The sequence below is a fragment of the Microtus oregoni genome, unplaced genomic scaffold (assembly GCF_018167655.1).
Source record: "Microtus oregoni isolate MIOR12 unplaced genomic scaffold, Mior012 000001F_ref0000356, whole genome shotgun sequence".
Classification (NCBI taxonomy): Eukaryota; Metazoa; Chordata; class Mammalia; order Rodentia; family Cricetidae; genus Microtus; species Microtus oregoni.
This window is the reverse complement of record NW_024543060.1, coordinates 33,054,816-33,077,008: the sequence shown is the minus strand read 5'-3', so window position 1 is coordinate 33,077,008 and position 22,193 is coordinate 33,054,816. Positions and strand designations below refer to the sequence as shown.

The window sequence follows — 22,193 nt, the reverse complement described above, 5'->3', positions numbered from 1 at the left end:
ACACTTTAGTATTGACTAGAGTGCTAATGCCAGAAACTAAGTCATTTCCTCACAGAAATGGATTTTTAGAGAGTCCATTTTATTTCCTTTCTACCTCTTTAGTAAGTTTTATATCTCAAGATACCTTTCACAGTTTTCATTTAAAAATGTATAGTGCATTCAGTTTTAACATTTTTATCATGATCTAAGAATTGGTAATTCAGGATTATCATTACAAGTTTTCACAAGTAGCTCCGTGATCCTGTAGGACAAGAGAAAGCTATCAGCTGGCATCATTTTTTGTTAAACAAACCACTCAAAACAAATACAAAAATATTTATTGGTTAAAAAATAGCTTGTAATTAATAACTTGGAGCTTCTGTTCCTGTCACTAAGTTCCTTTGCGGACAGACTGTTTTTTTTACATTACGGAGGGAGCTGGGCATATGACATGAAGCAGTTACCCCAGTCACCACCACGTGAGATCATGTACGTAAAGACACGGGCTACTACTGAGTGTGGTCTGTGGTCTTGAGACTATGGGCTGCTGCACTGCGATGGGCCAGCAGCTTTCATCCAGCACCTCTGCACCGTGTGCTCTTGCTGTGGAAAAGAAGAAAACACCTGCTTTTCAGTTTAGGGCCATTCAAAAGTACAACTGCTACCAACTGTTTTGAAATGGGGATGCAGATTTCCTGGCTTGAGAGGGCTAGTGAAGATAAGAGTTTCTGTTGGGGGGGGGGGGGGGGTCCCTCTCTCCCTCTCTCCCTCCCTCCCTCTCTCCCTCTCTCTCCTGCCTCCTTCCTCTTTTTGAACCTAGGATGTTGGGCATGCTAATCAATGCTAGTCTAAGCTTCAGCTTAGATTTTGAGGGATAACTGAAATGAGCTGGATTATCAGGAGCAACTTCATTGAAGTTACTAATATTAGAATGAGACTTGGTTTTGAGACTTCCTTTGATGCACCAAAGGAAAATATGGTGCATTTCTTACTGAACTTGCAGAGAGGTTTATATAAATAGTATCAAATAAATAGGCATAAAGAGTAAGATTATCGTGTCTCGTTCCTAAGATGATGGATTTCAAATGTGAATGTGTAGTTGTAATCATCATATCAAGGTTCATGAAATGTTTATATCAAAAATATATTAGTACAAATATTTGACATACCTAAAATATCTACATTTATTTTCCTTAGAACAATGAAAATCTTTAATGGCTATTGAATTTTAAGAAATACTTCAGGAAAGAATAGGAGAGGATTAATACTGTCCAAATGCATAATATCCAACAGTGATAATACTGAGACCATTATTTTGTATGGCTACACATACAGAGTCTTTAAGTGCTTTTAACCTTTGATTACTATTTTCCTCTCTAGTAGTAATTATTTTCAAATTTATGTTTGAGCTGTTTGAAATATTTCAAAGACAAAAATCAATTTTAGAGGCAAAAGTCTCTGCCTTTCCCGTTTCCTTATGGATGTAACTGCTTGTTGCTTAGAGTAGAGCTGGTTCCCCCTCTAACTCATCCTCTCCCATTTGTCAGCGAGGAACTTTGGAGTGTCTGCTTTTAAAATATCTACTAATGACAAAACAAGATGAGCGCATAAGCATGGTAAAACTATACAAAATGGTGAAGATAGGTTGAAAAAAGCCATTTATTAAATATTACAGCCTATATTATTATCAAATTGTTTTCTCCATACCTTTATATTACAACCTTGAGATTTTATTTCTACTTCAAAGGACTGTGTGACATTTTCTTTGCAGCAGCTTTCTGTCCCAGCATTATCAGTGACATTGCTTCCACAAGTCTGTGTGGTGTAGCCACTGTCCATCTTGGAGGATGAAAAACAAAACACCGACTCATAAAACTGCAAACTCATTCATTGTTCTAATTTACATGAAATATTGTATGAAATGCAAAGGCTAAGTGAGCATATAATTCACTACATCTGAACAATGTAACAGTGATCACAGTAAATGAATTTAATACATGATCCTAAAAGCTCTACACGAAATTGCTTTTCCCTGCAACACTTCATAGGATATTTCTTGGGAAGGAACTATAATTTCTTTAGCATCAGTAGACAAGTCACCAGGTGCTTTTCTGCTCTTTCCAAAATGAAAATAAAGACTACAATCAGTTTTCCTTTCCAGCTTGCTTTCCTAGCTCATCTGTAAATGCCTTGCTTGTACAGTTTCTAAATACCATTGGAGTATTAAAAAATAGGGGGCTGGAGAGATGGCTCAGAGGTTAAGAGCACTGGCTGCTCTTCCAGAGGTCCTGAGTTCAATTCCCAGCAACCACATGGTGGCTTACAACCATCTGTAATGAGATCTGACGCCCTCCTCTGACGTGTGGGCATACATGGAGGCAGAATGTTGTATACATAATAAATAAATCTTTAAAAAAAAAAAAAAAAAAAAAAAATAAAGATAGCCTGCATAAAGCTCATACCCAGTTGTTCATAATGGCACACACATAAGAAGAAAATGGTTACATTTTAAAACATACTGGCTTGCCCCAAAAGTGAAAAAGATTTACACATTTTTAAGTTGGTAATTCTCTTATTATGGAGGATACCTTCCAAGACACTTCAGGTAACACCAAACGCTGCATCCTCTGTTTGTCCTACCTACACATACCTGTGATAAGATTTTTACTTATAAATTAGACACAGTAAAAGTTCAATAAGAATAGAACAACTATAGCACATTTCTGGTTATGTAACACTATCTAACCTAGTTTGGCTTCAAATTCACAGTTTTGCCTCAGACTCAAAAGAGTGCTAAAATTACAGGCATGTGCCACTATGCTTGATTTACAAATATGTCTATAAAAAGTTACAGAATATGATCTTAAAATATTTATTGTACTTTCAAGAATTTTTTTTGGCTCTTTGACATATGCAAATCGCTAGAATTATGTTAGTGCTTTTAGTCAATATTAAGTTTTAGAAAAGCTCTTTAAATACAAGTGACAGGTTAGCCTAGTGGTCAGCTTGACAGCTGAAATGGCTGCTGTGTGAATGATTGGTAGAAGTACGGGCAGTGTGGGGACATGAGTCAAAGGGTGTTTGACATCCCACTGAGGGTCAGAGTTTAAGATATGGTGCTCAAAATAGCATGAATTTTGAAGCAAACTTTATATTTTAAATTTAAACAATTTTGGACCACAGATATCTACTGTACTATAAAAAGCATTTACTGAATAAAAATGCTTGGTCATTTGTAGCGCTATAAGGCCATTTTTATTTTGTCCTTTCAACATCTACTTTATAAGGTGAGGAAGTGAAGGTTCAGAAAGATTAACTCAGTGTTATACATTGACATCAGAGGCTCAAGTTAAAGTTATTTTCATTTTTACATCTGCACAGGGCGGTGGTGAATGCCTTTAATCCCAGCACTTGGGAGGCAGAGGCAGGTCTCTGTGAATTTGACACCAGTTTGGTCTACAAGAACTAGTTCCAGGACAGGCTCCAAAGCTACAGAGAAACCCTGTCTTGAGGGTCGGGGTTGGTTGAGGGCCATTTACTTGTAATATTGCTGAGCACCAAACAACACCACCCAACACACACATAAAGCACTGACCTAGCCCTTCACCTTTCCTTACAAATCAGGAGTAGGGAAGTCTGTGCTGCTTTGATCCCCTGACGGACATCTACAATAGTGTATAAAGTCATACTGTTTGTCACCCAGGTGATCACAAGGAAAATACTCCCTAGTTTTCATGTCTGTATACCCACTTACTGGTTCCTGGGAGTCACAAAGCAAAACCCTTGGGACAAGTACAATAAAATTGAACAGCACATCCCAAGGGAAATCCCTCGTTCTGTTACCAGTCGATAGGTACTTGATCAAGACTGTAAATATCAGATTGCTTACAAAGAGTCTTCTTTCTGATATCACTGCCAAGTGACTGGCTTATGACTCGGTTCCAATACATAACTGATTTCTCAGAAAATTAGGAAACAACCTACTTCAGAACCCAGCAATAGCACTTTGGGGCCAAAGGATGCTCAATCCTACTACAAGGACATGTGCTCAACTATGTTCATAGCAGCATTTTTTATCATAGTCAGAACCTGGATGCCCCTCAACCAAAGAATGGATAAAAAAGATAATGGCACATTTACACAATGGAGTACCACACAGAGGAAAGAATTAATGACATCTTAAAATTTGCAGGCAAATGGATGGATCTAGAAAACACCATATTGTGTGAGGTAACCCAGACCCAAAAAGACAAAGATAATATGTACTCACTCATAAGTGGCTTTTAGACATAAAGAAAAATCAGCCTACAATTCACAATCCCAGATAACCTAGAGAACAAAGAAGACCCTAAGAGAGACATACATGGATCTAATCTACATGGGAAGTAAAAAAAGACAAGATCTCCTGCGTAAATTGGGAGTGTGGGGATCATCGAAGAGGATAGAAAGAGGGGAGAGGAAGGAAGACGAGTGGAGAAAAATATATAGCTCAATAAAAACAATTTTAAAAAAAGTTTTAAAATGAAAGGTTCCAGTTCCATTTTCAGTTATTTCGGCATCAGCATGTCCAGGGTCAATCAGAAAACACGAAGGCGAGGCATCGAGAGCCTCTCAGCACACTGAGTCCGCAGAGTCAGCTGCTCCTGAGTTGGCATCAACTCAGTTAGAGAACATGGACTTGGGATGCAAAGCTGCTGGAGTCCATACTGGCTCTGCTGTTTATTTCCTTTTTAAACTTCAGGGAACCTACTTAATCTCTGATGCACAGCTTTCTTAGGAAATGTAGGATTACACGAAAAAATGTTGACTGTTTCAAGTATATAAAAAGTTAAGACATAAAAGTGCTCTAAGTTTTCTTTCTCCCCTAAAGGACATTAAGGCAAACCAAACCCATTCAAGTTTTAGCATACGAATCCTATGCTAGAAACTGCATTCATTCTTCCTGTAGCAGATCCCAGGACACAGCTGTCTCCTGAGATGATGTCTGAGCCTGGCTTCTTTTCTGCTCATAATTTACTATTCCCAGCAGACAGTGGTTAATAGAAATATGAAATATGAATAATTAATCCTCCTGATTGCTTTTGGTTATTTTTTAATACTACGGTGTCCTAGTTGGTCTGAAACTGGCTTTGTAAAGCTGACTGGCCTTGAACTCACAAAAATCTGTGTCTGCCTTCCAAGTGAGCCCCAAGTGCCTCCCATGTGCGCCTAACAATGTGCGCCATCGTGCTCAACACTCCTGGTAACTTTTAAACTCTCCAATGCTATAGTACTCACATTTAGCCTTTACCGTTCTAACTGTAAACACCTCACATTTAGCCTATTAGATTTCTCACCCTGTAACAGCCAGAGTCAATGACTATCAAATATAAAAAGCCTTACCTGGATATTGCTAAAGACTATCAAATACAAAAAGCCTTACCTGGATATATTGCTAAAGACTATCAAATACAAAAAGCCTTACCTGGATATTGCTAAAGACTCAAATACAAAAAGCCTTACCTGGATATTGCTAAAGACCCAAATACAAAAAGCCTTACCTGGATATTGCTGTTTTCACACGGCAGAACACTGCTTTCCGCGAGAGGCGACATGCACATATGAGAGCTTTCGATATTGAAGGCAATTCCACTCACAAAACCAGTCATGGCTGAATTCCCATCACTCACTGGCTCCTTTATCCAAGTGCTCTCATCTCCTGTGTCTACAGGGTCGAACATATCCACAGTGTCATTTTCCCTCTCACTCTCGACATCCTCCAGCGGCGCTACATCTTTCTCAGAACTAGACTGGCTCCGAGTAAGAGACATGGCAGTGACCACCGAAAGCTCGCCACACGCCAAAGGCTCACAGTTCAAGGGCGGGAGGGATACTGGCGCACTTGGGCCTGGTGGAGAGACATCTGTGGAGGGAGCCTCATCTTCTTCGCTGTCACTGTTGTTCTCAAGAGTAAAAGGGACCCGAATCAGTGAGGACAAGTACTGAGTACCACCTCTCAGTCTCCGAGGAGACCAGCTTTTAATTGGTGAGCAGCCATCTATGTATGGACTCCTGATGCTTGGATTAATGATCCCGGTAGATCTTGCTCCGGATGAAGCTTCAGGAGAATGAAATATATACTTCCTTTGTTCTGAAGGAGAGGAGGAAAAAAAAAAATCACATCACAAAAACTCAGAAAGGGAAAAGTCATTTTTAAGTGGTAATCATGTTCATGTCAGAAAAAAGAAAAAAAAAAACAGTAACAGGTTTGTATATACTGAAGTGAAATTTTAGTGTTAAAAATAACAGAAAGCTAGTATGTGCCTCAACAGACTCAACCTCAAAGCTTGTTTCTATGGCTCTTTCCAAATTTTAATTAAAATATTTTATTTCTTGTAGTAATAAGGGGCGGCGGGGCTTCGTCCCCAGCCGCCTACTCGGCTAGCTTATGCCCCGAAATAATTACATGGACACTGTATTCTTTTAAACACTGCTTGGCCTTTTAGCTCTAGCACTTACAGGCTAATTCTCACATCCCGATCAACCCATCTCTAATAATCTGTGAGCATCGGTCTTACCGGGAAGATTCTAGCCTATGTCCATCCTGGGTCAGAGTGTCTGCCCCGGAGCGGGGCATGGCGTCTCTTCTGAGGCATCTACTCCCAAGAGGAGAGCTGTGGAATCTGAGCTCACTTCCTCTTCCTCCCAGCGTCCTGTTCTGCCGACTCCTCCCACCTATCTTTCAACCAATAAAATGGGCCAGGGCAGTTCCTTTATTAGCCAATGACCTTCCTCCATCAATTTCTTGTGAATTATTTCTTCATAAGTACATTGCACTATATCAAAGTTGTTCATATACAAAGAAGTCTCCTAACAAGTTGGCTTTTAGAAACTGTAACTTAACAACTATACTTGACAAATGTGTTGGACTTATGTAACACACTTGTAACAATACTAAAAGGCAAACAAAAACTAGAAAATAGTATTTTTTAATAGTAAGGAGCCTAACAATACCCAAAATGATAAGCATGCTTTAGTTTAACAGTGGTAACAATAAAAAATTTAATTGACATAAACATTTATGAAGAGGTTAAGTAAATTCCAACAAAATCCTTAAAACTATGGGGCAGGGAACACAACTCAGCGGCAGGAACCTATATTCAATCCCCAGTTTAGCAGAGGGAAAAGAGCCTTCAAATTATCTGTCCCTTTGGATGAAGTTTTACTTCGGAAAATTAACCTAGGTATGGGGTTTCATCCCCACAACCATAAAAAACAAAACAAAAATAAGACAAATAGAATGATACATCTATGAAATGGTTCAGAAGTATGTTTTTGAGGTAACACTAAATAATCTGAATAACTTACAAAAGAAATAAATGCTTTGTAAAAAAATAAAGAACCATGGATAAAAATGTACAAATTTGTTTATCTACATTCCCATATCCCTACATACAAAAACAGTTTTTCATTTTCCAAAATTTTACTACGAAATGATTTCCTAAAATATTAGCTTTTCAAAAATTGGTAAATATTTTTTTTCCAAGAGTACATACATTTCTGAACATACTTATTTTAACAACCATAACCAAGTATATTTTATAGGGTTTGAATACCTGGTTGTCAAAATCTATTACTGTAAGTAAGAAGGTATATAAAAATCAACTTATCTCTAAACTGTGATCTCCTTGAGAGAGTGCGGTAAATACTTATTAAAATAGATTAGAAAAGCTTTCTGAGAATTCTAAACGTTCAGGATAAATTATCTCTCCAACCTTTGCTGTAGTGCGAGGAATTGAATGCAGACATCACACAGCATAGACAAGTATTCTACACTTTCTTTTTTTTTTTAACTATGGCAGTTTTATTTGATAAGGATTCAGTTTATGAATAGGGGTTCTGTGTGTGTGTGGAACCTGATATTCTATTATATTTTATATAATTTTTTTCTTTTTTGTTAAATTTTTAGGGTCTAATTATATAATTGCCGGGCTGGAGAGATGGCTTAGAGGTTAAGAGCATTGCCTGCTCTTCCAAAGGTCCTGAGTTCAATTCCCAGCAACCACATGGTGGCTCACAACCATCTGGAATGAGGTCTGGTGCCCTCTTCTGGCCTGCAGGCTTAGACACAGACAGAATATTGTATACATAATAAATAAATAAATAAATAAAAAATTATATAATTGCCCCTTCCCATTCCTTCTTACAAACACTCCAATGTAGTCCCCTCCACTGCTTCATTCAAGCTCATGGTTTTTTCTTTGTTACATTCCTGTGTGTGTTCCTAAACACGTAAGTACCACCTGCTCAGTAGGATGTTACTTTTATATGTACATGTATTTCAGGGCTCACCACATTAGTATGTCTACCGGTGCTGTCCTGGGTCAGGTCATGTTTAGGCAGCCATGATGCCTAAACATCTAAACAGCTTCATGGATGTAGCTTCTGACATTTCTAGGAGACACAATCTCACATCACAGCAAACTCCCCGTACCTCTGACCACTTTTTTTTTTTTGATGGGGTCTTTGTTTTATTGCTGTGAAGAAACACCATGACCACTACCACTCTTGTAGAAGAAAACATTCAACTGGGGCTTTCTTAGAGTTTCGGTGTTATCAGCACTGTGGCATGCATGATGCTGAAGCGTTGGTCTACAACATCCTGACATTATGATTGGCAGGCCCAGGAAGAAAGAGAAACTAGGCCTGGCAAAGGCTTTGCAAACCTCCATCAAGATCACAACTCCTAACCCTTTTAATCCTTTCAAAGAATTCTACTTTCGGGTGATTAAGCATTCAAATATATGAGCCTATGGGGGCTATTTTGTTCAAACTACCACAGCCTTACGAGGTAGCTCAAGCTAGTTATAAATTTACATATTCCCATAGTGCCCCTGAACTTGTGATCCTTCTGCCTCTGTCGCCCAAGTATTGGAATTTATAGCATAAGCTACACATCTGACTTACACTGCTACTTTTGTTTTTTAAAAAAGAAAGTATCTACAAATTAATACCAAACTATTCATTCCTAACTGCTAAAAGAGCCCCTTTATTAATAAATGTAGATAGTACAATTTTAACTGTATATATTATTCTGAGACGTACCTGAGAGTGGTGTCTTTCCTGCTTCAAGTGCAATTGGTGAGAAAGTGGGTAAAGAAATAGTTGGTGGGCTAGCTATGCTCCCCAAACTGTATTTTCTTGTACTGTTCTCAATGGGGCTAGAAGAAAACTGTCCCTGTGATTTAAAAAAAAAAAAAAAAAAAAAAACTTAAATTAGAAAATCAAAATCGTCATTACTTAGTAAATACATGTAATTTCTCTGTGTCACAGTTATCTTGCCATTATTTGTCTTTTTCACACATATTTACAAACCAGGAATTCCCAAGAACCCACCAATGAAAGGCATCTTGGAACAAAGACAACAAAGACTGCTAGAAAAATCCTGAAATAAAATATCGAAGTATAATGAATTGGGCTCAAACAAATCATTCATTCTATTTTATACCAAGTAGCTGTCTGTGAAAATACCTATAAACTAATTTATTTACGCCATCAATGCTAACTCAGTTACACTGCTAATCTTTGGGCAATTCAGTAAGTAAGCCAGACTGTGATTCCTTGAGACAAGGATCAATTCGCTCACCCTGTCTACCTTAAAAACAAAACTGACGACTGACAAAAATCATACCTACAAACTGACTAAAATCATACCTACAAACTGACTAAAATCATACCTACAAACTGACTAAAATCATACCTACAAACTGACTAAAATCATACCTACAAACTGACTAAAATCATACCTACAAACTGCGAAAAACTGGGTGACCTTCCCGGATGTGATCTGAGTATCTGCATCCAAGCAAATCTACAACACACTAACCAGCCACTTGCTAACACACTTCTTATGGTCCATGCCATCGACACAGGGCCCCTAGGCTACACGGAGACAAATCAATCAGATAGAACACCTCAAGAGATTCTCGGGCAGTGCTAGGAGGACTTCTGGGAGAAGCTGAAGGTAAGGAGTCAGAGATGCTCCCATTCACATCCAAAAAGAGCTTTCTTCTGAGAGACGAGGAACTGAGGTTCCCAGGAGATTGGTCCGCAGCGTCATCAGCTCTAAAATAGTCTCCTGCGTTTAATAAAAACACAGAGAAAGTTGATCACTGTAAGAAGGAACTACACTTATAATACTGATTTTCCAAAAATTCATGAAACAGCCGAGCAGTGATAGTACACGCCCTTATTCCCAGCACTCAGGAGGCAGAGGCAGGCAGATCTCTGTGAGTTCGAGGCCAGCCTGGTCTACAAGAGCTAGTTCCAGGACAGGCTCCAAAGCTACAGAGAAACCCTGTCTCGAAAAACAAAAACAGAAACAAAACAAAAGGTCATGAAACATGTTTGAATTTTGTTTCAATACACGTATGGGTAATGTTTAAAATGTTCTTTATTTTTGGAGTGTTTGTTTATTAGCTGTTACTGACGTTGTGAGTCAGGGTCTCACTATGAACCCAGACTGGACTGGAACTTGTGGTCATCCTGTCTCAGTCTGCTGACTGCCCCCACACAGTCATTAGCAGTAGACCTGCACCAGTAAGGTGTTTATCTTTCATGCCCACAGTAAAGTTCACAGCGATAAAAACACTAACTCAGGCCACGTTCAAGAAACAGGAAAATGTAGGGCAGCTTCCCGTTTAAAGGACGGCAACTGCTGCACGACCATTTACAAACAGCCGACCAAACGAGAAGCTTTGTGTTCTTAAAGGGTCAAGTCACACAGCATTTACCCAATATGGCTTCCAGATTGAAATCCACAGGAAGAGACAGCAGAGTCTGGCAGGCAGCTGGGAATAAGCAAACAGATGTTAAGTACACACACACCAGTGAAGGCAGGTGACATCAGTTCAGCATGTACCTGCCAACCACCACCTCCCAGCATGTTCCAGGATAAGCAGTCATTCTTCAGGGGCACTCTATTATATCCCATGCCAGCTTCGTGATTGGAACGCACTAATGATGGAAGCTAGCTGCCCCTGAGACTTATACTGGAAGTGAACAGGGTAGCCGCAGACACTAGGGGATTCCTCAGATTAACAGAACTTTGTGTTTTCTTTAAACCTTTCCCTGAACCAGAGATCAATTCACAAATCACACACTTCAAAGTGGAAAGCAGCACACAACTGCTCTTTCTAAAATACCACTTTCTAAAAGTCAGTTCTCTTGGCATACAGCTTATCCACAAAGCACACAATGTCTGAATTGAAAAGGACCACACTACTGTATGAACTATGCTTGAGTTGAAGTAGCTTGACCCAGTTCATACCCACCATTGCACTTCTCGGAGGGAAGCGTCAGCTTCTGCCCAACAGGAGAGTCGCCGTTGCTATTAAGGCCTGTGAAACATTTTCAATAGAAAATCATATTTTTATACTCATGGCACTGGGTACAGTATTTATCCCTAGCGTTTGTACCGGGTTTTTGGAGCCCATTCTCTTTGGAGGGAGACCTTGCTCAGCCTAGAAACAGTGGGGAGGGCATTGGACCTGCCTCAAAGTGATGTGCTAAATTTTGTCGATTTCCCCATGGGGCGCCTTCCGTTCTCTTGAGGAGTGGATTGGGTGGGGTAGAAAGAAGGTGCACGGAGCAAGGCGGGGATGGGAACTGGGAGTATGTAAAATGAGAAAAGATTGTTTTAAAAAATAAATTTAAATAAAAAAATGGAAAACCCAAGCAATTTCAACTAAGGTTTGCTCCTTACTGGAGAGGGAGCTAATTGTGCCATGTGGAAACTGAACTTGCAGCAGGCTCCTGACCAGCGCCAGCACATGGAGGCTCCCCTGTGCCGTCCTGCTGGCCCTGCTTTTGCGAATACTCACATTTGCTTACAGACCCTGGGTTTTGCATGCTGAGTACTCACATTTGCTGGGGTGAAGCTCTACAGGCTGTTTCCCATCATGCTCAGTCCAGGGAGAGGGGACAATGACATCTTTAGTGAAAAACTAGAAAAATTCAAATTGTACAATTAGGCGTAAATGCCCCACAAATGGGAAAGAGTACCGTCATTATTTCCATATTATTTCATTATAACCACCATGAATGTCACATATACTAACTTACATTTATTTTAAAATGTTCATATTCAACATAACTGATCAAAGTAAATTTAAAGGTGAAGAAATATATAGAGACCTCTTAATATTTTAAATCAACCATTTAAATTTAAAACTTATAAATAAAGCTAAGAGTATTATTCATACGTCAATTGCTTTTCACTTCTCTGCCAATTTGTCTTGGGATTGGCGACCAGTGTAAGTTGAGGAGGAAAGGAACACATGGAGATAAAGGTACACACAAGAGTAAACTGTGGGATGGACTTAGCCCTTACTGACTCTCGAGATTAGCAGTTTTCAGGAATTTGGATAACCTCTGTTAAAACCATAATGAAAAATAAAATTATATAAATTTACAATTAAATACATTATATTGAATCACTCAAAAAGTAGTACTTATAAATTATTTTGCATTTGTCAATATCTATGTTCTTGGAGTTAATTACACTTTGTGTACACATGAGGTGAAATCTGTCTCCCCGGGGTGTGTAACTACACGTTTCCCCTTCAGAGATAGCGTAGTGGTAGCTGGAAGTTGGAGTATTTACATTATGGGTAGCAGCAATCACAGAAACCATAGTAGGTCTACAAAGAGAGACAGCTGTTACACATGCACCTTCCACACTACCCCGTTCTACTCAAATGAACAAAACCCAACTGTATCTATCTATCCATCCGTTATATGTCTATCCATCTTTTATCTGTCTGTCTGTCTGTGGCTATGTCTTTTGCTTCTAATGCAGTGGACTCATAAACTCATGACATATGGCTAAGGAGTAGCACTCAACATTAACTAGAACCCAAATTTGATGGCATTTAAAATAATAAGTAGAACAGACATTTGAAAGTTTGGTAATAATCAGTATTGCAGAGAGGAAAAAAACCAAACAGCACCATGATAAACAAGGAGCATAAAAGGTTCTGCCTCCTAGGAAGGCAATGTGGCAAAATCCACTCAGACTGAAAATCCACAAAGCTCTGGCTTACCATCCACCAGAAGAACATAAAACACATAACAACTGCAACACTATGGTGTTTATGCATTCTGACTAAAATACAAACATCTATACAGGTGATTATTTAAAAAAACTAAGAAAGATCAAGAAAAAAATAATAAAAACAAGATGCAAAACCAAATGAGGATAAACCTACGTGTCTAACATGTTTAAAAGATGCTATTGTGTATATAAAATTAATCCCAGCTGCACAGGAAAGGCTGCAGCAGTTCCTTTCAGACTGGTTGAGAATGACAGCTTTTGTGTTCTCTTTACATCTGACAGGTCTGGCTTTGACATGTGTATATAAAATATATTTTGGATATAATTACTAATCCTGACCTTCACTCTGATTTTATTCCCTACGAATGCTGCTGAGCTTTCCTTGAAACAGCTTAAAGGATTCTAAACAGAGACAGTATTTTCTAAAATGTTGGAAAGTTAGAAAGGACCTGAGCTATTCAGCTGGGGAAGGATTAAGCGATAGTGTACCAGTGGGAATCAGAGCTGGAGATGAAGAGGGAAACAAGGTTTGTCAGGATTAGAACACCATATTTTCTAAATAAGGTTGTATGTAATCTTAAGTACAAGGGACAGACAATGCCTATGTTAGCAAAACCAAGGAGGAGCCAGTCACCAGGCTCCAGAACAAACCAGTAATGTGAATCCTTTGGGGTACAGTAGAGCCAAGTATAGCTAAAGAAAAGTAACGTGTAGTGGAGACCAGAAAGAAAAGGGACAGCTCAGAAACTGTCATTACGACACAAAGCCTCTCTGGCTTTACTGATTTTACTAAAAAAAGAAGAAAAGAGTGAAGAAAAACCTTACCTTTGTACTTAGGAGTAAGTCATTTTATGAACTATATTCTAAATCTTAAAAATCCTTAAGTACTAACTGCAAAAGACAAAGTCACTGTGAACGTAGAGGACACCAGTCAGCTTCCTTTACCTCAACTTCAACCTGAGTCAGAAGTTTGTGCTACTCAGTATTCTGAATGCACAAGGAAAACAAGCTGTGCTGGGCGGAGAGGGAGATGATGGACAGGGGACAATACTGTTGTAATCTAACAAAAAAAATCTTGCCTGAAGATCAGAGTGCCGAGTTAAGCCTCTAGTAGTTAGACCTGTAGGTCAGGCAGTGGTGGCACACACCTATAATCCTAGCACTCTGGAGACAGGCAGACTAAATCTGTCTAAAAGAGAAAACAGAGCTCACCCTTGTGCTGGGAATCCCACGCCTTTGATTCCAGCTCTAGGAAGGTAGAGTCAGGAGTGATCTGACTGGGCGAGAGAGGAATATAAGGTGGGAGGAGACAGGAGCTCAGATGTAGTCTGAGGATCCATACAGCGGGATGCAGTCTGAGGTTTTGTAGAGAGAACAGCAGTCTGAGGGTTCATAGAGATTCAGTCTGAGGATTGGTAGAGACAGGACTGCCCCTTCAGTCTGAGCAGTGGTAGAGGAAAGAACTCTCTAGTGACTGGCTGCTTTGCTTCTCTGATCTCTCAGCATTCATCCCCTAGCATCTGACTCTGTTTATTCGTAAGAACAATTAGAATTCGTGCTACACCAAACCGTATTAGTCTAGGCAGGAAAGAACCAAACCAGTGAGTTTGAGAGCAAGGGAGCAACTGAGACAGGGGAAAACTATGGGTCTTGTAAACGGCTCACAATGGTGGATAAAGAGAAGGGAGGGGGGCGCAGAGGACCAGAAGGGGCACGAAGAGTGCTAAGGACCAGAGGGGAGCTGTGAGAGTGGAGGAGTTCAGCAGTCTTCCTAAAGGGGAGGGCACACATGCAAATCGCACTGTTGGTTGGCTTAAGGACTGTAACAGTGTTAAGTTACCTCTTCGATGGCTTTTTGTCTTTTGTCTTCCACATCTTTATCTGTTCTATACAGAGATAAAGGAGAAAAATAACTAGGCCATTACTTCAGCTTATGGAACATCAAAAATAATAACCTCTCAAAGAAATAATTTCTCTCCATTGAAAGCTGACAAATGTTAGATTCATTTCCAAGAAAACTGGCATCTTATACCAATTAGTTAATGGCAGGATTCTGAAAAGTCGCCATCCGCCGTTGGTATCTCTTTCCTCTAACCTGAAGTTAAATGGAACAAAACTTGCTTTTCCAAGGCTTGTGTTGATATATCAAGTTACCACCAACAATATAACTTAAATAGTATTTTAAGCAATAGAAATGAAGTATTGCATCTGGTAGAAAACTAACAAATGTCCAAATTCTCTTTTTTCAATTATAGCAATATCATTATAGTAGTTATTTTAGGATAACTTTTATTTTGAAAGGAAATTAACAACCTACTCTTCTCAATAGAGAAGTAAAAATATTAATTCTGAAATATAGTGACAATATAAAATTTTGTCCAAATATATGATTTTTTTTCTATACAATACAGAATTACAACACAAATCTCTCCGCTATAAAATTGAATACAAAATGTCGGGTCCCAGGCACAAGGCAACAGTTGCCACGGGCATGGCAATTAGCCTTGTCAGACCACTTCCTTACTTTGTTCCAAGAAAGAGTTATTGCAATCCATCCAAAAACTGGTAAATAAATTTAAAAACACAATTTCAAATTATTTTCCTCAGTCGCTGTTCATGCATTGAAGGAAAGAAAAAAAGGGAAGCTTGTATGCATTTCGGAAATTTAATTTAAATGAATTTTAAATAAGGGAATTATGAGAAAATAGACTATAATGTTCACCCCCAAGTCCTGGCTTGGATGATAGGCATTTTGAGTCTAACACCTCAGTCCCTTCAACTAACATGGCCATAGCATAACCATATCAGAATGACTGTGCATGCATTAATTTTAGTTCACAGTGAGTTCCAACCTAGCCTCATCCCATTCCAAACCCTCCTGCTAGTTCATCAGAAGAGCTTGAGCCTGAAATCTGCAGCTGATTGCTGGAATCGAAAACCCTAAGGTGACAGTGACAGAGAGGGCAGAGTACCCTGGCCAGCACACTGCTGCACACCAAGGGTGCACACAGGGGGCGAGAGCTCTGAATACTGATGCGTTCGTCCTTTATTCTAATACCCCTCTGTGTGCTCCAGATAACAACGAAGGAAGGCTGACATGGCTCTGGTTAGTTGAGCAGTATCAAAGGCCAGTGCTTTTCCTAACAACGAATCAACACACTCTGCTGAGAGTGGTTTCACTTTCTCTGGTAGAAGTCTTATAGAATTACATCAGTAGGATAACAGTAGAATATATTCCCCCTTTTTCCTTATATATATAAAAAAATCTATCTACTAAAATGCACCAAAATTCTTTCTAAACCCCGATAACACACACCTTATTTTTGTGAATCATATTGCACTGTGCTCTGATTGTCCAGTTAGCTCTTAGGGGCAAGAATAATATACAGTGCCTCGTAGAGCCTGGGATGTATTTTTTGACTGATGGTGTCATTATGTTCATTATATTAAAGAAATAGGCAAAAGTTAAGATATATACTTTGTGTGTGTGGGGGGGAGTTATTCATGAGTTCATTTGATTTTTTTTAATCTTCTCTACAGAATTAAAATTAAAATCCTGTATGCTTTGTCTTCAGCCTATCCCCTTCCAGCTGTTTAGGAATTTAGGTGAGAACTAATTATTAGTGAATCGTCATTAGAATACCAAGCAGAGAGAAAGGGAGTAGCAATATTTGCATGAAGATCTCAACGTGTATATTTCTGTGCATGAGTCCTAAAGTCAAAGGGGAAAAGATTCCACTGCTTTGGACTAACAATACAGCTATCTTACGACAGAAAATTAAATACTGTATAAGCCATGTATTTGATTTTCATGTATTAAACAAATCAGACTGTAAGCCTTGCTCAGCCATCATCAGAGAAGTTTCCTTCTGAAGTAGAGAAAATACAGAGCCCACAGCCAGACTTGATGTAGAGAATGAGAGACCTTGGAGCACTCAGACCTCAATGGCATGTGTCCATCAAATCCCTCCTGTTAGGGCTCCTGCAGGAGAGGAGACAGTAAGTGTGTGAGGACACAGAGAGAATAAGGAAGGCCCTCTAAATCAATATGAGCAAAGCTGTATGAACCACAGAGACTGAAGCAGCGTGCACAGGTCCTATGAGTTTATATTATGGCTTCCAGTTCAGCATTTTAAGGTATTTGATGTGGGATGTCCTCCAGTATATGTGTTGCTTTAATTGGTTGAGGAAGCTGTTCTGACCAATGGTTTAGCAGAGTAAAGCTAGGCGGAAGTCCAAACAAAGATACAGAGAGAGAGAGAGAGAGAGAGAGCGAGAGAGAGAGAGAGAGAGAAGGCAGAGTTGAGGAGATACCATGTAGCCGCCCAAGAAGCAAGATGTGAGGTAACAAGTCACGAGCTTCATGGTAAAATATAACCTATAGCAATGGGTTAATTTATAGTGAGTGGTAGTCAGTAAGAAGCCTAGTACACTGGGTAGACAACTGGAACTGATAATAAGACTCAAAATGGCTATTTCATAAGTGGCTTCAGGAACAGGTGGGCAGAGAAAAATTGGCCATGGGGGGGGGGATCAGCGGGACAGAGAAGACTTCCAGCCACAGTTGGTGTCCAATGTGGGGCAGGAATTCATGGAAAAGCTACTTGCCTGTGACTTTATAGCCACCAGCACAGGCTGGAGCTGCACTCAGGACTCCTGCCCAGTCTGGCTAGACTTTCTTTCCTTTTTTTTCCCAAGCCTCTGCACGACTTTGGGATTTTCCTATTGTAGTGACTCTGAACAGTCTCCAGCTGCCACTCAAACTCCAGAAGCACCTGGACTTACCCACCCTAGACTGGCTGGCTCTATCTTTAGGCTCTCTACCCTTCCTCTTCTCCTCCCCCACACACATGCTTTTCGCACACAATCTCCTGTGTGTTTTGCAGACAGTCTACTCTCCCTCTCTCTGTATCTTTGTTGGGACTTCCAGCCCAGCTTTATTCTGTTAGCCATTGGCAGAAACAGCTTTATTCATCAACCAATAAAAACTACATATATACTGAAGGACATCCCACATCAGCGATTCCTGTGTGTGCAAGAATGGGCCTCTGATTCTTGTGTCTTTTCCTTCTGTTTGTTTGGTCTAACCCCCATGTGTTACGTTTTGCTTCACCCTATTATATTTTATTATCATCTGTTAGAAGCCTGTTTTCTAATGGGAATGGAAAGGGAGGGGGACCCAGAGGGGACACAGGGTAGGGAGGAACTGGGAGGAGCAGAAGGAAGGGGAAAACATAGTCAGGATAGATTATATGAGAAAAAAATATCTATTTGTAATAAAAAAATACAAAAAAAAAAGGACTATAAAACAAAGGTTTTTTAAACTATTGGTAATACTGCCTAGCAATCTGATAATTAAAATCCAGCTCTGGCCCACTAGCTAAGTGTATGCTGTCACTATTGAGGATCACTGGACGGCACAGACGAACCAGTGTTTGCAGACTACGCAAGGGATGAGCAGACTGGGCAGGTGACAGGAAGAGTCAAAGGAGACCGTGTACAGGCCCACAAGATGGCTCTGTGGGGGTAAGCGCTTGTCATGGTATACCTCACTACCTGAAATCAACTTCTGGTCTCCAAGGGGGAACAAGAGACCACTCTCACAAGCTGCCCCCTGATCTCCACGCCCACACCATGATGTGTGCTCTAGCATGGACACGGCTTGATTCCTTGATGATCTGTGTTAAAGCTCAGTGATGCCTATAAGGCTCTCTGTGGCCAATCAATATTATTGCATTAGGTGAGTCTTAACTTGTTAGGGAATTCTAGACTGCCCCAGATAGGCAGCCACGGTTAGTGTTCTCGGGACACTAACCAAATCTATCAGAAACCATAACTATAGAGAAACGTACAATGTTAAAGCCAGGGAGACTGAAATGTTTAGGGTAGTGGCGGTAGAGGGATTGGGGGGAAGTGTATGTGTGCAGGCACATGAGTGTGCGTGCACGTGCTAGGACAAGAAAAGGGTTCCTATATAGATTGGAATTTTAAGTCAAGGTATATTTCTAGACAAAATACTTTAAACTCGCTTAGAAAGGGAAAATAGCCACATTAAATCTCTTCTTTCTTGACATACTTACACATATAATCAGCTTTTAGAAGTTCTTATTTCTCTTTAATTAACCGTCTGTTATGATACTTAAGCACTAGAAAGGAAAACTTACCGAGAATGACTTAAGTAGGAGGCCTGACGATGAATCTCCTCCGGGTCTATTTCTACAGGGTTCATTATAGCCAGCTGATCAATAGACCACCTAAATTTCCCTGGTGTCTAACGAAAGAAAGTAAACATCTATGTGAAGTCAAATTAAAATAGTTCATCAAAATGCTACCCAATGTTACCTTCAAAAATGCAGATAGCTATAACCAAATAATAAAACCAGATAGTAAAACCAAAATAATAAAAAACAAAACATGAAATTGCATTGAAACTATTGCACCTTACCACTGTGTGCGTATCCACATCCATGCTTATGTGGGTACGAGTGTGTGTGTACACATGCACAAGGAGGCTGCAGGCCAAGCTGGGGCGTTATCCCTCTTGTTACCCGAGACAGGGTCTGTCGCTGACCTTGGTGTATTTATCTAGGCTGGTTAAGCAGTGGGCCTCAAGGACCTGCCTGTATCTACTGCCCCTACAGCAGGACTGTAAACATCCATCACCAGTGGCGTTTGTACATAGCTCTAGGGATCCAGCGCACGCCCTTGTGTTTGCACGGCACATGGCCAGCATGCCACCAGTTGAGCTATCTTCTTTGCCTCCCTTATTTACTAAAAGATGCAAAATTATTATCACGAATCAATTGATACTGGGAGGCCAAATCAGATATGATACCATAGAAACTGTATATGGCTCCTGCACACCTTCTCACGGTCCACGCTGGTATAACCTGTGCAGAAACAGTCACCTGGTGTCTATTAGGGTTACTACTGCCATGATGAGACACCCGGATCAAAAATAAGCTGGGGAGGAAAGCATTTACTCGGCTGACCCTTCCACATCACTATTCACTACCGAAGGAAGTCAGGACAGGAACTCAAACAGGGCAAAAACCAAGAGGCAGGCTGCTGCTTACCAGTTTGCTCAGTCTGCTGAACCCAGAACCACCAGCCCAGGGATGGAACCACCCACAATGGACTGAGCCCTCCCACATCAAGTGCTAATGTGAAAAATGTCCAACAGGTATGACTGGTGCCTAGTCCTATGGAGAGGCATTTTCTCAGCTGAGGCTACCCCCTTTCAACTGGGTCTCTGAGACTCGAGCTTGTGTCAAGCTGACACAGAAGTAACCACCACACCTAGTTTTGCAGTTTTTCTAGGGAAGTCTGGTTAACAAATCACAAGAACGTTGTCAGTAACAAGTAACGGTAAAATCAGCTAAAGTGACGAGGCCTTCTCTAATAACCTAAAGAGCACAGGTCACTTTGTGTATTTCACTATTTTGAAATGGCTCATTTTGTTGGATTTATTCCAGTAGCACAGGAGATGGCTCCCGTTTCTGACAACCTGCAAGCTTTAATAGGGCTTGGAGTTTTTAAATGGCTGGGGAAAAGGAAACAGAAGTCTCAATATTTCGTGCCAGAAAAGTAACATGAAATTCAAATTTCGGTGCCCATAATTCCATACCAGAACACGGCCATATGTATCTCCGCACTGTCCCTGGTTGCTTCTGTTGACCTGAGGGACATGAGTAGTGCAGCTGGGACCAGGTGACTTGCAAAGCCTGTCGGGTTCCTGACTAAAAGTGAGTCGCTTCTGTGTTGGTGTGGGAAGAATTTGTACCAAGAGACCCTAACTGGTCCACCGTATCTGATGCCTGAGAGCATTCATATCCTGCTTTCTGAAAGAACCATGAGAAAAGTAGGTGGCATAGCTTCTGTAAGATACTTACATTTAAAATCATTTACAATTACTTCCATTTAAAACCTCTTGTAAACATTAGCCAGGAAAAACTTACTGGTAGTTTTGTGGCTTTAAAGACAGAAGGACTTGCAAGGGTTTGTTTATGGAGGTCAGAATAATCACTAGGACTTTCAAAGGGATTTAAAACAGGGAGCCTTCCTGGAGTTTCCGGTGTTATTTGCATTTTTAACTCGCTGACATCTCCCATAGCCCAGGAAACAAACTAAAAAAGAAAACAGAAGTATACATATTAAAGTTAGTAAGTATCACAGGTATTAATCCTTACAAAATATACCTAACATTTCACAAAGAGTTCACTCCATACCTAATCATTTTGGAGATAGAGTTTACCAGAGAGCATTCTATACGTTTCCTCAGATGATCTAAAACCCTTGGGACTCACTTGGGAAGCTGGAGTGGTAAGGCATTGGTGCTAACATTTTTCAGAGGCAGGAACACAAACAAGCAGGGCAGTTAAATACACTCCGGTCAACTCTGAGATCTGGCCCAGTGAGAGGCAAGTAAATTACACTAAGCACAAGGACCTTTCCAACCAAACGAATTCTATTCGCCGTTTTCTTTATTCATGATCTCAAGATTAAAGAGCACGAACATCTCCAGACACCCCGGCAATTCTAGACAGAACTGCAATTATTCCTCCTGGCACTTTAGTCCTCACTAGAGCAGAGTGATTGACAGGGTCCAGGTGGGGCTTTAACTAGTTTCCCCGAAGACCTCCACTCCTCCAGCACACAAATCCACAATGCATTCCTTCCCAAGAGGGTTACAGCCAGGGGAAAAAGAAAGAAAAAAAAAAAGGAATTTACTTCTGGCAGATCCAAGTTGAGCCGGCTGCCTCGGGAAAGATCAGAGACGTCACTTCCAGCGACCATTCAAGTTTCCAGGTGCCCCTGTCCCTGCTCCCTTCTTCACCTCTGGGCGAGCGCGCAGGCACGGCCTGAGCCAGGAACCCAGAGGTGTCCAGCTCCAGACAGGGGTTCAGGCCTGAACCTCCACGGAGGACGTGCCTACACCCGCGTGGGGGACGAGGAAGTTGCAGCATGCCCTGCACAGTCCAGCACAGGCGCCGACTCTTTAACTCCCTCCGCGCTGTCTCCGGCCAACCAGGGCACGGGGCGGGGCGAGGCGACAGGCCAATCGCGTCTCGCCGCCGTCCGCGAACCAGCCAATGGCGTCGAGGCGCTGGAGCGAATTCGA

The 22,193-nt window shown here is 40.6% G+C and overlaps 1 protein-coding gene across 2 annotated transcripts; it reads right to left on the bottom strand.

Annotated features, from left to right (window-relative positions):
- Positions 1–453: 453 nt before the first annotated feature.
- Bora (BORA aurora kinase A activator) lies at positions 454–22,069 on the bottom strand. 2 transcript variants are annotated; one of them, XM_041668575.1, is made up of 12 exons: positions 21,803–22,069; positions 21,031–21,198; positions 19,237–19,343; positions 14,913–14,958; positions 11,882–11,963; positions 11,292–11,357; positions 10,752–10,808; positions 9,933–10,096; positions 9,064–9,196; positions 5,520–6,109; positions 1,687–1,818; positions 454–582 (listed from the first exon to the last, which is right to left on the bottom strand). In XM_041668575.1, the coding sequence occupies exons 1-12, from the start codon at positions 21,866–21,868 to the stop codon at positions 517–519; spliced, it is 1,677 nt and encodes a 558-aa protein (XP_041524509.1). In that variant the 5' UTR covers positions 21,869–22,069; the 3' UTR covers positions 454–516. The 2 variants fall into 2 exon arrangements, with proteins under 2 accessions (XP_041524509.1, XP_041524516.1); XM_041668582.1 differs by lacking the exon at positions 21,803–22,069 and having other exon boundaries at positions 20,965–21,034.
- Positions 22,070–22,193: the final 124 nt, after the last annotated feature.